The 16,081-nt window shown below is 43.5% G+C and overlaps 1 protein-coding gene across 3 annotated transcripts in view; it reads left to right on the top strand.

The window, feature by feature from the left end:
- The window catches only part of TRIM36 (tripartite motif containing 36), a 145,360-nt gene that overhangs the window by 89,375 nt on the left and 39,904 nt on the right, over positions 1-16,081 (top strand). For all 3 annotated transcript variants that reach the window (XM_073624636.1, XM_073624638.1, XM_073624637.1), the window contains one exon: positions 5,687-6,012. In XM_073624636.1, coding sequence (XP_073480737.1) covers positions 5,687-6,012 — 326 coding nt within the window. The remainder of the gene's footprint in view (positions 1-5,686; positions 6,013-16,081) is intronic.

The raw sequence follows: 16,081 nt of genomic DNA, 5'->3' as shown, positions 1-16,081 counted from the left end.
AGTTATGTAATAAAAGAGACTATGGGGGTTATTTACTAAAGGAAAATCCACTTTGCACTGCAAGTGCACTTGAAAGTAAAGTCGCTGTAGATCCGAGGGGGACATGCAAGGAAAATAAAAAACAGCATTTTAGCTTGTACATGATTGGATGATAAAATCAGCAGAGCTTCCACTCATTTCAGATCTACCCCTTAGATTTAGAGCGACTGCACTTTCAAGTGCACTTGAAGTGCAAAGTGGATTTGCCTTTTGTAAATAACCCCCTGTGACTAGATACAAATGTAGCAGATTGTTTGGATGGAGCTTCTGCTACATACTTTTGATAGTTCAAAAGAAGAATAAACTGTATTTGCACATTCAGATTGCAAGGTGCCGCTGTTGCAGCACTTTTTATAGGTGACCGGTGTATGATGAGGTGTGGGGAGCTACAAAAAATAAAGTTGTGTCACATGCAGCCTAGTTAACTGTTATAGGGGTTTTCTAGTAATCAGCAGAATACTTAGGCCTCATGTACACTGCTGCTGGTAAACGGACGTTCAGAGGCAGTTGGCTGCTTTTTTTCAGCTGCCCCTGAACTCATCCAATGTTATCTTATGTGTACATAGGTTCATTTTTAATGTTTTTCGGCAGTTGAGTTTAGAGGCCTTTTTTGGAAAGCAAAAGAGTTCAGACGCTAATTTAGAGGGATTTCAAGCGCCAAACGCTTATAAATGCGGTAACTCTCGTTTTAGCCATGTTTCATTTACAGGCGTTTTTCATTTTTGGCTATTTTGGGGAAAAAAATAATGTATTTTTCTTTTTTATTTCTAAACTTAACCATGGCAAAACGGACGTCTTTAAACGTGGGTTACGATCTGTCAAGTTAAAATGTTCAGGGGAGGGGGTTGAAAAAAAGTCCTGTGTACATTAAGCCTTAGATGACCAAGACCGCATTTGACAGAGATCTGGACAGGTGGGTTCTTTTGGCTGCTTCCTAAGCCAACATTTTTGTTTTTCATACTAAGAACTTTCTGCCACACATGGTGCAGTTCAAGAGATCCCTTGAGGGTCTTATTTGTCAAACATTTTATCTAGGTTGGGATTACCTGTTTTATGGTCAGTGTTGGCTCGCTTGATCTACACTCTCTCATGGATCAACAGAACATGTTACACACGCAATGCTATTTGTCATTTATCTTCCATTCAATTATGAACAATATGGGGTCACAGTGCCTGTGTGTACATTTTGTGTACCATAATTTCACACCTCATGGAATGGCTTCCAACAGAATGAAAGTATATGCTGCCTTGATGTAATGGATTGGTGTCTGTGTTTTTATGTACATCACTTTCTTTTGGTGTTTGCATGCATTTTTAATTTCCTGAACACCATTGGTTTTATGTTCTAATCCTAGTAAGCTTAATAATGTAAGGTACAAGTTGTCTATATATAAAAGGTTCCGGCAACGCTGAAACATATGCAAGATGTGTATATATTTATTTTTTTGCCTGTAAACTGAAACTGTTCATACTTTTAGCCATCTACATGTTGTCCTTGAGACCTATAAAGATTTAAATCTTGGCCACTGTGTGTGCCCGAGTCTCCTCGGCATATCTTTGATTAGGTCTACACCAGGGGAACAAATTTTGGCTTCCTTAAGGCCCCGTTCACACCTGAGCGATTTTCTGCTTGATGTTTGTAGCTCAGATACGCTCAACAAACCAAATCTCATTTGATGGCTCTTGTTCATATCTGAGCGTTTTGTTGCCTGTAGAAAAACATTGTCACTTAAGTACATGGCAGATTGGCCCCATAGGCTTCAATGGGAACGCCTGGAAAACGTTCAACATGAGTATTTTTCAAGTGTTTTTTATGAGCGTTTTGTTACGTGTTTTCTGACAAAATGGCAGCTCTCCGCCTCTAATTTCCTCCCCTAGTGCTTTCTATTGGCTAAAATAAAAACACCTGAAGATTGAGTACACATATAAAATGCTTGTAATATACTTGTTAAATGCTCGTAATGCGCTTGCAAAACTCTCAAATGCCTAATCGCTCTGCTCAGATGTGAATGGGGCCTTATGCTATAGGGATGTCTTTGTGAGCTATGTTGTCAGTCAACATACTGTAGTAGGATAGGCACAAACAAACTACGATGGGGTGTTTTGTAGCTGGAATACATATAAGCTGATGTTCTTGATAGAGAAAGAAGATCAAAGCGTTAATTTTAATATTTGATTTGAAAAAAGGGTCTGTTAACTTTACTGAAAGGGCTCATTCATTAAAAAATAAAGTTAAAAGGGACTCTTTTGGCACACCTTTTGGTGTTCGTTAAATGCATAGAAAAGCTTGCGCTAAAGATTTGTTTCATATCTTTTATAATGGGCAACTTATGTTTTACATTGAATGTGTAAATGTCTGTCTGTTTTGTGTCTGTAAGTGTTGTCCTGCTGTGCAGTTAGCTCCGTGCTGTGAACACCCCACACTTGCAGCATGTAGTATTTTTTTTCAATTGAAATATCCTCAAAAGACTAACTTTCCTGTACTCCATGGATGACCTCAGGACAGTCGAGTACTGTAGTACACGCAGGTGGTTTCTGCTTTGCTTAGTTTTTGCTAGAGCCAGAAAAGAGGAGCAAACAAGGAATGCCACTACAGAGATGGATCTGGATGTGACCTAGATTCTGCCCCAGGCATTCCACTGAAGGTGCCCTTATAAAAGTTGCCATAGACTTCTGAATTTAGAATCTAAAGCCTCTTCATTATGTTTGACCTGTCCTCTCCCTTTGACACAGACCTCTTTTCTACTACCATAGCCTCTTCTTCCTAGGTATCAACTGCCTTGAGCTCTTTTGGATCTTTACATCACTTCCTGGATGGACTTTTAGGCTTTTCATTCCCACTCTGCTTCCTCTTCTCACCCACATTGATGCATTTATACAGTTCTGCTACTGGGTTTTCCTCCATCTATGCCACATGCATACCCATGATCCTGACCAGCTAATTTATATTAAAAAAAAAAATTAAAAAATTACTGGTCCATGAAATGGCGAAAAAATTTGGAACGCAAAATTGTCTAAGCGATGGTTTAAAAGCCTTTACAGTTAATCGGCTGAGAGTTGACCATGATTGATGGTCCTAGAATTGTTTTTACTCTTGTGTATAGAACGATGCCTAATGTTTGACACTTTGATTTTCTGTATGTGTTAGCACACAATGCGCATGTTTGGGTTCATCTGTACATGTACCTGGGGAATGGTGAAAGTATGTGTTCACCCCCCCCCCCCAACTAAAAGGGGGCTTATAAGCTTCCCGTGTGTGGTTGACAGGTTCTCTTTAGAGAGGCATCAGGGGTCTATTGGACTGCTAATGTCACCCCTGCTCTCAATTGAAGCAGACTGTTCTCAATCCGCTTCTTCCCTGGCCAATGTGGCTGAAGATTGACAGCTCTGTACCTAGAAGGGCTTGGCCCTGAGGGCTTCCCGATTCATCCTTCGCAGAGAAGATCAGAGACTAGATATTTGCTGATCTCCTGCCACTCTCCATGCTGGCATCCACTATGGATGTCTAGGGAACCCTGGAGTGACAGGAAACCCCTGGGACACAGTGGTTGGGGGGCAGGAGGGGGCACATTACTTTTTGCATACAGAAATTATCCATTTCCTTCTACAACAAAGCCGACCACTCACTGTAAGAAAGTGTTGACTCCAGTTTACATATTGGTGCTGCTGCCAATATCCCTAAGAGAATAATACATTCTCAGTTAAGTTTGACTCCTGCCATTCCACTTGCTATTCCATATACCAGTACCTCTGTATAAGGTGGTTGTAAGCTCGTTCTTATGTTGCAGCAGTCTGGCAAGGCCAAGCTATGTTTTGTGTGTACTGTACTTGGTTGTCAATTGTCATGGTGGTAATTTTATATAAATATGATCGTGTGCACCAGGAGGTCCTTCTAGTCTTCAGCAGCACTGATGTAGAAGACTATATTTTAACCATCGTAAATTGTAAGCCTTACAGAGAAAGTGGGTATTAAACCTTAGAATGGTAGTCTGTATTACAGGGTCATTGCTAGAATTATAGGAAATCCTGGGACACCCTTGGGCGCACCTAGAGGAGAAAATTGGTGTGGTATGACAACATTGTGCCAGGCAGTTGGGTCACTTTAAGGGGCATGGTTGAATGCCAACTCCAGCAATAAACGTATTTTGTATGGAGTAGGGAAGAGTTTGAACCTCCTATCAGATTTCTACAGCGGTCTTTATGCCGGTTTCGTAGGTTTCTTTCACTTGTTGTCAGAGCAGGAAACACACTCTAGTAAGAACACGAACAAACATAGTTGGGCGCATTCCTCATGGGGCACGCTGGAGTTCGCATGCTCAGTGGGGAATCTGTCCGCTGATTCCTTATGCGGATGGCTTATGCAGACCAGACAGACACAGTTTGCTCTTCTCTGAGGGTGATCTGATGGATGTAAACGGACCGGCCTTCTGTTTACACCCAACTGCCAACAAATCCCCATTCGTGTATTTTTAGCACATAGGATCAGAAGTCGGCGGGTGTAAACGGACATGTCTGTTTACACCCGCCATTCCATAGAGGAGACTAGAGGGTCCGACCGAAAAACTGACAGGTGGACCCGATTGGTCTGCTAGTGTTAAAAAGGGCCTAAGCATGAGTCTGGAATGTAGAGCCCTTTTTACATTGATGCTCAATGGGAAGTAAATGCAACCTTATATTGGTGGTCAGCGTGAAGAAAAATGCCCCCTGACGTTGGTGGCCAGTGGGGGGCTTACCTGGTGTAGTGGTTGAGGGGCGCTGCTCAGTGTTTGAACCAGAGCCATTCTCTAGCCCTGCCATGGGATATTGGTGCCAGAACCGTGCTGATGCCATCCGGCGGGAGAGCAACCCTCTGGATTTTGCTGACGCAGAGCAAGAACCCAGATGCTGCTTTTTAACCATGCCCCTACATTGACTTTAGTTTGCGTAGCTGGCTGAACTAATTGTTAGGGTATCGCCGCCATGACACTGCTTTGAACAGGCATTGAGAATCCTTCTTTTTTTTTTTTTTTTTTTTCTTTCTCTTTAAAAATGTATCCCGTAAAGCTGACCACACATTATACAATTTTCTTGTTCAATTTCCTTTTAGATTTACCTTCTGTAGTGCAAAGACCCACCTGACTGCATACAAATTGAAAGTTTTTTAGGTTTGACCTCATATGGTTTTGATAAATCTAAAGGAAAATTGTACAGTGCTTGGCCAGCCTATGTTTTCCATATTACATTTGCCTAAAGCAATTCTTAGTTATATACTAGCATGCTATGTAAATATTGTCATGTGCTTTAATCCAAAATAGAAGTGTGGTGTTGTGTTTTTTTTTTTTTTTTTTTAAATGTATGGATTATTTATTTTGCAGGATTGGTGAAATAAAAAAATCCCTAGAACTGGGATTCTTGCTTTCAAAGTTTGTGTCAATGAAAGCCCGGCTTCTTTTAAGAGAGAAATTTGAACCATTTTTCACCCTAAACAAAACTAAAACAATGTTTGGCTGGCTTGTGGGTTTTTAAATGTGTGGTATAAGTAATGATGATTTAATGGGCTGAAGAAATTTTGTTTATGAACAGTACAAGTCCACTTTCTGCTTTTCGATTTTAGGAGAATAATCAGAACTGTATTTGTCTCCCAGTAATCTGTTCTTATGTCCTGTAGGTTCTAAACGCAATTCACTGACTCCCAAGATCACAACTCTATCATGTCCTGGATGTTTACACGATGTGGACCTCGGAGAGCGTGGGATCAATGGGCTCTTTAGGAACTTTACCTTGGAGACTATTGTAGAACGCTATCGCCAGGCAGCTCGTGCTGCTACTGCGATCATGTGCGATCTTTGTAAACCTCCAGTTCAAGAGTCCACCAAAAGCTGCCTGGATTGCAGCGCTAGCTATTGTAATGAGTGCTTTAAAATTCACCATCCCTGGGGAACAGTCAAAGCTCAGCATGAATATGTTGGACCTACAACAAACTTCAGACCAAAGGTGAGTGCCTTGTCCCTTTTTTAAAATGCTAATGTTTTAGCAGTAATTTTATATGTACACTAATGCTCTAGAAGAGCCTTGTAGCATAATTCTCTAAATCCAATCTTCTGGGAATGAATGTTACACTTTTAATTTATAAAGGTCGATCAATCTTACCTGCAGTATGGAAATGCTGTAGAATCTGGCACTTCTTAAAGTATAACTAAAGGCAAAACATACATTTTGTTTTGGCTCATGGAGACGGAGTAGAACACCTGTCGGGGTTTTATTGCTGTCTGTGTACCTGTTGGGAAGAACCATCCTCTCGGTCTTTACCATTATCATTAAAAGTAAAAGAAAATCACAAATTTTGGGTTGACGCCAGAACAGAAATGGAGGGGAAATCTTCTGGGGGGCATACTAGTTCTGCAGAAAGCCAGGAATCGGATCACAGAAGTGACAACAGGGCGAGGGAAGTACTAGTTAGGTGGCCGGTCAGACGTGTACGGTGAGACCGCACCAGTTAGAGTAGGGAATCCCTGCCCAGCCAGCACAGCAAAACCAGGAGCTGTGTCTCTGTAAAGCGGGCAGCTTCTGGGGGGGGAGTCCGAATTAAACAAAACCGGTAGCTGCAGTTGGTCAGTGCCATACGAGGCAGCAGGTCCTCATTGCTGAGGTGGCAGTGTTGTATAGGGCTGCTGCCTTCAATGCGTGTGTGTACCTGCCAGTGACCTCTACCTTTTTTATTTTGCATTAAAGTGGCAGCTGCCTAAGAGGAGGAATTGGTTAATGGCTAGGGCTGTAAATGTAAACCTGCTGCTGCGTATTAGATTTGGCTCACATTTAGGCATGTCGGGAATACTTGGAAACTTGTATCCATTTCTGGCATGCAGAGAAATGCACTGCTTTTTAGGGACACGTGGGGGTGCCATTAGTTAATGCACACCCCCCCGCAGTGGCAAACTAAGTTTCTGTATACACCATCGCCAAACCGCATGGTTTGTGGTTCGGTGCACAAAAGGGAAAGTGTACAATTTTTACTGTCCCTCAAAAAGGGTCCGAGACTATCCCTGTGTTTCTCATGGGTACGGCAGCCCATTGAAATGGACTTCCCTACATGCAGCATGCTGTAGTAGTGTTAACTAAGGCTCATTTGCGCTTGCCAGCACATTAAACCAGAGTGGTTTATTGTGTGGGTAGCAGTCCATTTTGAGCTGCAGTGATGTGCAAAAGGGGGTGGTGTGATGCATGCTTTACTGCATCATGCACAGCTCCCCTTTTTGCAATTTTTTAAAATTCTAAAGTGCAGGAAATGACACTTCCTTCCTTCATTCCACCACACAGAAACTAGGTGTTTTGCGCTTGCTGTGTGGTGACATGGTGTCAGCCAGTGAGATGTAACCGTATGCCACATGTCTGGTTTTTAATGCACCTCCCTGCACCACACATCTGAGTTGCAGTGAGAACAGGGCACATGGAAAACCATTATCTGTGTGCCCTAGCGGTGACTGTTGTTCTTCCTGTGTGGAAAAACACCAGCTCCTGCTCAAGTGTGAACGGGCCCTTACACACCACTGAACTCTGCACTGTTTGTTACATTCCACTGATCCTGCACACTGTTACTTTCAACTAACTACTGACCTCTGGATTACATTCTGCTGACACCTGCATTTTGTTACATACTGCTGAGCTCTGCACTACTCACTCCTGTGCTCTGCATTACTCCTGAACTGAGTGGCATACTACTCTCCCCTGCATTCTGCTTACTTACGCCTGACCCCTAAACTGTGCATTACATACCACTGAACTTTTTTTTTTTTTTTTTTTTTTTTTTTTTTCTTTCCCACTTCAGCAAAATTTATTCTGAGACGTTGTTTCAACTTTGAAAATCAAAATTTATTTATCCCATCTCTTTTTTTTTTTCACATCATTGTGGCTGATATTCAACTTATCTTTATTAATTCAAAAGCTTCTGAGTTGAAAAAAAATAAAAACAACAATTCCTCCAACTGAGCAAATATTATTAACAGTACTTATACAATCTACAGTGGTATCTATAAACATCTTTTTCTCCCTCCACTTTCCCTCAACCCCCCCCAATCACCCCGTCCACCTCCACCCTCCTCCCCCCCCCAAATACACACCACCCAATCAACCTAATACTCTTATACCTATCTAACCCATTCATACTCCAGCCATAACTTCCATATATTCTTATATTTCTTTAAGCTGCCTCTCCTTCTATACCAAAATTCCTCCTTGATGATCGTATCCTTGACCTCTCTTCTCCATTCTCCTACCGTTGGGGTTTCTTTCGCCTGCCACTTCCGCGCTATAATTTTCCTACCCTGGAACAAGCATCTTATAATTGCAGTCTGAGTATCCTTCAGCATATTGTTCTTCTCAAACTCAGAAGGCAGGTTCGAGCCTCCATTGCCAATGAAGATCCGAATACTACATTAATTTCCTCCACTAATTTTTCCCAATACCTATATAGCTTGGGGCATCGCCAGAACATATGTATCAGGTCGCCTCTCCCATCTCCACAACGCTGACATTTCGCATCCTGCCTCTTTCCAAACCTAAATAATTTTTCTGGTGTATAATAAAGTCTATAAATCAAATACAAATGGGAGACCCCTTGTGATGGTGATTGAGATACCCTTGGGCCCAATGCTAGATTAAACTTCCATTGTTCCTCCGTTATTGTGCCGATCTCTTCCCCCCATTTAATTCTCCTCCTGGGCTCCACCTCCCCTTCCTGCCCCGCCTTGGTTATACTCCTGTACATTTCTGAGATCAGCCCTCTAGATCCCTTGCTATTTACCAATTTCCTTAACAAGGGCATTTCACTCCACTCTATCTCCTTGCCTTTAAATTGTACCTCCAGGGCGTGCCTCACTTGCAAGTAGCCAAAAAAAGTCTATTGGGCACTGCAAACTCCTCTTATCTCTTGAAACAATTTCAACCTCCCTGCCCTATACAGTTGCATCAAACGGTGGATACCCTTCCTATCCAATTCTTCTATTTTCCCCATCACACTGAGCTCCTTCAAATTTTTGTTGTTCCATAACGGAGAAAACTCAGAGAACCCCGAGTATCCCAATACAGCCTTTACCGTCTTCCAGCATCTGATCATTAACTGAGTTGTAGGGCAGCTATGTCCAAAGGATTCTGCCTCCACTGCCTCCACCTCTGTATCATAGCTGATGTTACTAATCCATATACTATTTCTTCCTACCCTTTCTTCAGACAAATTGCTGCCTCTCATAAACTGTATTTGGGCTGCTAAAAAATAGCTCCAGGGGTCCGGTAGTGCCAGGCCTCCCGCCTCTCTCGGCCGCCGCAGTGCCTTCAGATCTATCCTTGCCACTCCATTTTTCCAGATTAATTCCCTGAACAAGCTATTCAGCTTCCTAAACCAATGCCTTGGAATCCAGACAGGAGAATTGTGTAATACAAATAGGATTTGTGGTATCCATATCATTTTAATAAGATTGCATCTACCGGCAACAGAGAGGAAGACCACCCCACACCCGGCTCTTCTGTTTTAATTTTACCATTAATGGTACTACGTTGCCTGTTGTATACTGCCCTGGGTCTTTGGTTATATTTACCCCCAAGTATCTCATTTGATTTACGATTTTTATAGAGTTCACCTGTCTTGGGAGAGGATTTACCAGGGGGTCTATCGGTAATAAAGCTGATTTTTCCCAATTAATCTTCAAACCCGAAAAGCGCCCAAATTCTTTAATTAGTTTCATGGCTGCTAGCAAGGAGGCTTGTGTATCTTCCAGAAATAACAGGATATCATCCGCATACATTGCGACTTTCTCCTCTGCACCCCTACTTTTGAAACCCTGAATTTCTTGTGACATTCTTAGAGCGGTTGCCAAAGGCTCCAGTGCAAGGGCGAAGAGCAGGGGCAACAATGGTCACCCCTGTCTCGTCCCCCTCCCCAACTGGAACCACTCGGAGCACTCACCATTGACCCTGACTCTGGCTCTCGGTTTGTCATATAGAAGCCTCAACCAGTTCACAAAATTCGGGCCAAATTTGAACTCTGCCAGTACCTTCCACAGATAGTTCCACTCAAGGCTATCAAATGCCTTGACCACATCTAATGATAAGATAGCCCTATTGCCTCCTCTCTCCGTAGGTACTTGTATGTTACCATACATTCGCCTAATATTCATACTCGCCGATCTATCCGGTATAAAACCGGTTTGATCCGCGTGTATTACTTTAGGAATTATTTTTTTTAACCGGTTTGCTAGGGCTTTAGCCAGGATCTTAACATCTGTACATAAAAGTGAGATTGGTCTGTATGAGGCGACATCTAACGGGTTCTTCCCCTCTTAACAAAATTATGATCGTAGCTTCTGTCATGGACATGGGTAATCTACCTTCCACCACGGCTCCGTTCAAAACTTCTAATAATTTTGGGAGCAAAACCTCCCCATATTTCTTATACAATTCTACGGGCAAACTGTCAGGTCTAGCGCTTTTTGATTCGCCATTTCCTTTACCACTCTTTGTATCTCCACCAGTGTCAACGTGGTTTCCAGGGTATCTCTCTCCTCACTGGATAGCGGAACTATTTTCAATTTTTCAAAGAACTCCCACATCTCCCCTTCTACATCCACCTGTGGGGCCTTATACAGATCTTCATAGTAATCTTTGAACATACCAAGAGTATGTCTTATAGTGCTCCCGCCTCTATCCCACACTGCCGGTATAGTGGATGAGGGGCCGTTTGCCCTAGCTATTAGTTCTACCCACTAATTCCCCTTCACCAAAAAGATTCTGTTTCTGGAACATTTTACTCTTTTCCTCTTTCTCCAGGACTAATTTTCTGTATTCCTCCTGACCCTCTACCCAAGCCTCATATCTAACTGTAGTTGGCTCCTCCAAATATCTATCTTCTACCTCCCTCACCTTTTCCCTTATTCTATGTTCCTTGACTTGTGCTTTCTTTTTAACATAGATTTTCTGTATAAGAACCCCTCCTAAGGAACGCCTTCAAGGCATCCCAAGTTATACCTAGCGGGGCGGATCCTAGATTCAAATTTATGAACTCTTTCAGGTTGCTAACAAACCCCCCCATCATCCCCAATTACTTCAAGCCAAAAGGGGTTCAATCTCCACTCCCCTCATCCAGCACTCAACCCCATTTTAACTGAAAAGACCACTGGAGAATGTTCTGAGAGTCCCCTAGGGTCATAATCTATCCCTTCCACTATTTTCAGAGCTTCCTCATTACAGAGCACCAAATCAGTCCTGGATAGAGTGGCATGAATATTGCCTCTCACCCGGATGCCCCTCCAGGAGCCAACCCTGTCGGGAATCTATCTAAGCGATTGTTCATGGCCATATTAAAGTCCCCCGTCACTATAACCGGCACCCCGGGTTTATCCGCTATTAAACTTATCAGTTCGTTAAGTATCTCTGTTTTAAATGGTGGAGGAATATATACACTTGCAAGGATACAGTCCCGCCCCTCAATATTACAATAGAGAAAAACATACCGACCATACTTGTCCAGTTTGCTCTGTCTACAGGAGAAGACCAATCCAGTGTTTATCAGCACACTCACCCCCCTCGAATACGAGGTATGGTTTGAGTGATACTGCTCTTGATAGCTCCTATTCCTTAAAGTATTAACTGAACCCTTATCTAAGTGGGTCTCCTGGAGACAGAGTATCCTGACATCTCTTGTTCTGGCCATAGAGAAAATTGCTTGTTTCTTACTAACATCTCTTACCCCCAGCACATTCCATGAACATACCTTCATACACTTAAATATTCCTGAGGTTACCCTCTTACCTATTTTTGTGCCTACCATCACCTGTTCCTATACCTTAACTCAAAATAATTCTCAATTTCCAAAACTATTGTGATTAATTTTTGAAATTTTGGTGCCTTTACTTTTTGTGTGACTTCAATACTTCCTCCTTCACTCCACTCTACCCCGTACCATTCACACATCCTCTCCCCCAAACCCGACCCCACCTTGGGCCCATCCCACCGAGCTTCTAAAGTGACCGTGATTAACCCTTTAAACCTCGGTATACCTCCTTACTCCTCTTCCATTGCAACCCAAACCTTTATAAGAGGGGAATTACCCCCAACATAATTAATGTGTATAAAAATTTCATATCTGCTACCCCCTTAAACCCACACCTCTGTAAAATATATCCCTGAGAGAAGGGTGGGAAAAACAAAAAGGAAGGAGAGAAGAGAGAAAAAAAACAGGAAAAACAAAAAATGACAAATCACATCTCTAAATATGCATCTGTCCACTGGACAAAGAAAAAGGTGAAGAGGCCCTAAATTCTGACCTCCTGCTCCTTCCCACTTTCCTTCTAGGGCCCTTCACCTGGCCGTAACCTTCCCTCATTCTTTTCTAGCCATGAAAACACCTCTGCAGGAGCATTAAAGAATTTCACCTCCCCATTTACTGTTACCCGTAGACGAGCTGGATACAGCAGCGCATAACTGAATTTACGCTGCTGTAAACTTCGTTTACACTCTATAAACTTTGCTCTCTGTCTCTGCAGCTCGGGAGAAAAATCTGGATACAGAGATATTCTTGCACCATTGTACAGAATATTTTTCATCTCCCTTGCTCTCTGGAGAATAGTAACTTTGTCTCTGAAAAACAAGAGTTTGACTATAAGGGGCCTTGGCTGACCCCCTGAGTGTGGAACCCTTGGGGCGACTCTGTGTGCTCGTTCAATAGCAAACATGTTAGAGTGCGTCCTTGCCAAACATGTCTCTGAACCATCCCTCCATGAATTCTACAGGGTTGTTGCCCTCACTTTTTTCGGGGAGGCCCAGAACCCTCACATTCTTCCTGCGTGCCCTGTTCTCATATTCATCCATTTTCTGGAGGCATGTGTCTAATTGTTCCTTCATCCTTTTAACCTCCTGTCTCCAGTGGGTTCACGTCATCCTCCACCTGGCTGAGTCTCTCTTCTAAAGCGGTGGTTCGAGCACATACCTCCTGCATATCTCTTTTCAGCATAGCCAAATCGTCTCTAATACCTCTAAGTTGGTCTGATAGATCCGACAGCGTGGTCTTACAGACATTGACTGCTAGGAGAATGTCCTTCAAAGATGGTTCCTGCTCTGGTGTCTCCTTATCCTTTATTGCTTCATTGCTCAGGCCACTCTCCTTTTGCAGATGCGTCTGTGACGCTGATTCGGTTACTATAGATACACAAATTTCGGCTGAACCTTGGCTTTTCCTCCCCCCAGGGTGGTTAACCTGCGCCCCCTGATGTTGTGCACCCCCCACCTGGTTTGCTTTTTTTGGTGTGCAGTTTCGTGTATGGGCAAAACGCTCCAGCTTTGCGGCAGCTCCCTGAGCTACTTTATCTTTGGGTCCTCGCAGATTGTGCGCCCCAGCTCCTTTCTGTGCTGCGGCCTCCTCTGACCCTTTTTTCCTGGTCATCTTGTCCTCCCTCACCCCTTGGGACTTCAGGGACAAAGGATTATACCAATTGTTCAGTTTCTGCCAACTCCTTCTTCCCAAATAATATAATAATTCACTATTAGCCCAAGAGAAAAACCGCCTCCAGAAACCGCCTCCAGAGAGCTCAATAGACCCTGAGATGAAGCGCTAGGCAGTATGCTCACCTTCTACCTCACAGCACCCTCTCCAACCTTTAATATTCCCCCTCCCGTACATCGAGGCAGGAACTCACCGAAAGATGTCCCTAAGGGGAAGTTCCCAAGATTCTCGTCTTTCAGGGATGACACAAGCGGGTTACCTCAGGGCATACAGCACACAGTGTACCTGAATAGTCTTCCTTCCCCCTATCATCTGATCCGCTGCTCTGACCAGCAGTGTCCACCTGTTTGCAGACAGCCAGCATGAGCGCTCTGATGGAGGATCCTGTGTGGTGTAGACTCCTGTCTCCAGGACAGCCAGGGTAGCGGAGCCAACCAGGTCTTTGAGCCGGCTGCTCACTACTTGTCTCCCCTACCTTCCGGCCGTCACAAGCATGGGAAAAGCAGCTACGGCATCCTGAACATCCAGTGTGGGCGGCGGGCAGCAGGAGGAGCAGCTAGGTCCAGGTTCTCAACGCCCTCCCCTTCCCCTCAGCCTCCGATCACGCCCATCCCCGTTGGATGTATACCACTGGACTGTTCTCTTTGAAAAAAAAAAAAAGTGTGCGGTACGCTGGTGATTTTATCTCTTACAGGTTGTTCAGGTAGAGCTCTACCTGTCTATGGTAGCCTACCCCTTGGGGTAAATGTTCTCCCTTCTGTATGCCTCCATTTTCCCTGGTACCCATGTTCCATACTGACATCTGTCATCTTTTGTATCACAGAGAGTAGTAGAAAGTCAGATGCCCCCCCCCCCCCCCCCCATCTCTAGATTTTGCTGATTAAGTAATACCAGCTGTATGGGTGGTTCCAGGACTTCCTGCTTCAGTACTTGAACACGTACTTTTTTTTTTTTTTTGGCTCTGTTTTTTCCTCAGCTGTGCAATCTGCAAATATTGTTGATCATATTGTGCCTTTTAGTCCATCGTGTCTGGGACAGCAGGGAGATGGGAATGTGGATGAAAGGTGACGAGGCACACAATGCCCGGACAGCTGCATTCTGCAATGACTGTCGGTAATATCTGACCAGACTGTTGCATGGCAACATAACAAAACAAGTTTTTGCATTTAAATTTTGAAGACTGATCTTTGGAAGGCCCAGGGGGTCAGTTGAATGCTCTGATCCTTTTTGTCATGGTGTGCATTTATTAATGTATTGTAATGGTAAATGTCAGTGAAAGGGAAGAAATCTCTGATGACATTTGAAGAAACTGATTTCTATACTGCTAAACATTTTGCCTTGTAATTCTCTGCCTCATAACAGCTCCAGGCTGCATTTAAAGGCCTCAGAACTTGAATGAATTTCAGCTATTTGGTTTGGCAGTGTTAAAAGTACTCTGTGGCTGAATCATAGTTGTCTCCATCCCATGCAATGACTACACTGCTGGCTTCTAAAGATTAAATTTAGAAGTGTTAGTAATGTTGGTGTGACATGACAGGCCAGGGACTGCGGAATGCTTGGCGGGAGCTAATCCTGGTCCTTGCTCCAATAAAGTCTCTGAATTACACTTGCTTTATGACTTGCACCATAGTTCCCTTCATTGCTTTGATACCAGCGTACACTAGTCCATTGTTTTTCTACCTTAGTTTGGGTTGGTTTGGTCTTTAAAATAGACCCTCACCCTCTGTATGTACTTTGCCTAATTATCCTTTACTCCTCCTTTCACACAATTGAAAAATACAATTTATTATTATTTATTTTTGAGGTTTCATGCACACCTGCAAATACAGCCTGCCTCCTATAAGATGCAAGACCCACAGGGGTTCCTGCTGTGTGCTGTGAGAGGCAGACGCATTAAAAGCAATGGGAGGCTGCTGGCTCTTGCAGCTAATCGCAGCCACTCAACTGTAATGCCTCATGCAGCGATCACATGTGAGTGGTCAGCCCTGGATGCAGGCAGAGTGACTGACTAGCTGTGGGAGCCATCAGCCTCCCATTGCAGGGGTTCTCACATCTAATCGGATGCATGGTGCGTTTGCTGGTGTGAATGCACCCGCACCCTTGCTTATAATGGCCCATCACTTCCAAAATTGTTCCCTAGGTTGAGAGTAAAGTACCACTATAGCCCCCTGGGATACTTGTCAGTCATTCCAGGAGGTTTCAAAGTAATCTAGTGATAATGCACATATGCCAAGGCCAGGGGCCAGCTGCAAGACACAGGAAGAAACCGCCAGCTCCCGATGATATCCAAGAGGAAGATGGTGGTACAAAACCTTGTGTGTGGCAGTGGATCACTGCAGAGTGCTGCTAGATTTGCTGGGGGTGAGTGTTTTTGTAGGTGCCACTAACAAAAAAGGTAAGGGGGATAAAAAAAAACTTTAAGCAACTTTCCGAGAGCGGACTTTAAAGTATGTTCCCTGAATACTGTGCAAGTATCTGCACCAAGTGTGCTTTAATATAGATATGTACTTTGGCAATAAGGTCAGCACGTGGTTCTGGTGCTTTTGTTGTTCAAGAAAACTGTATCATTATAAA

Source organism: Aquarana catesbeiana, linkage group LG01 (assembly GCF_042186555.1).
Source record: "Aquarana catesbeiana isolate 2022-GZ linkage group LG01, ASM4218655v1, whole genome shotgun sequence".
Taxonomy (NCBI): Eukaryota; Metazoa; Chordata; class Amphibia; order Anura; family Ranidae; genus Aquarana; species Aquarana catesbeiana.
The sequence above is the reverse complement of the archived record's forward strand: the minus strand, read 5'-3'. Positions and strand labels throughout refer to the sequence as shown.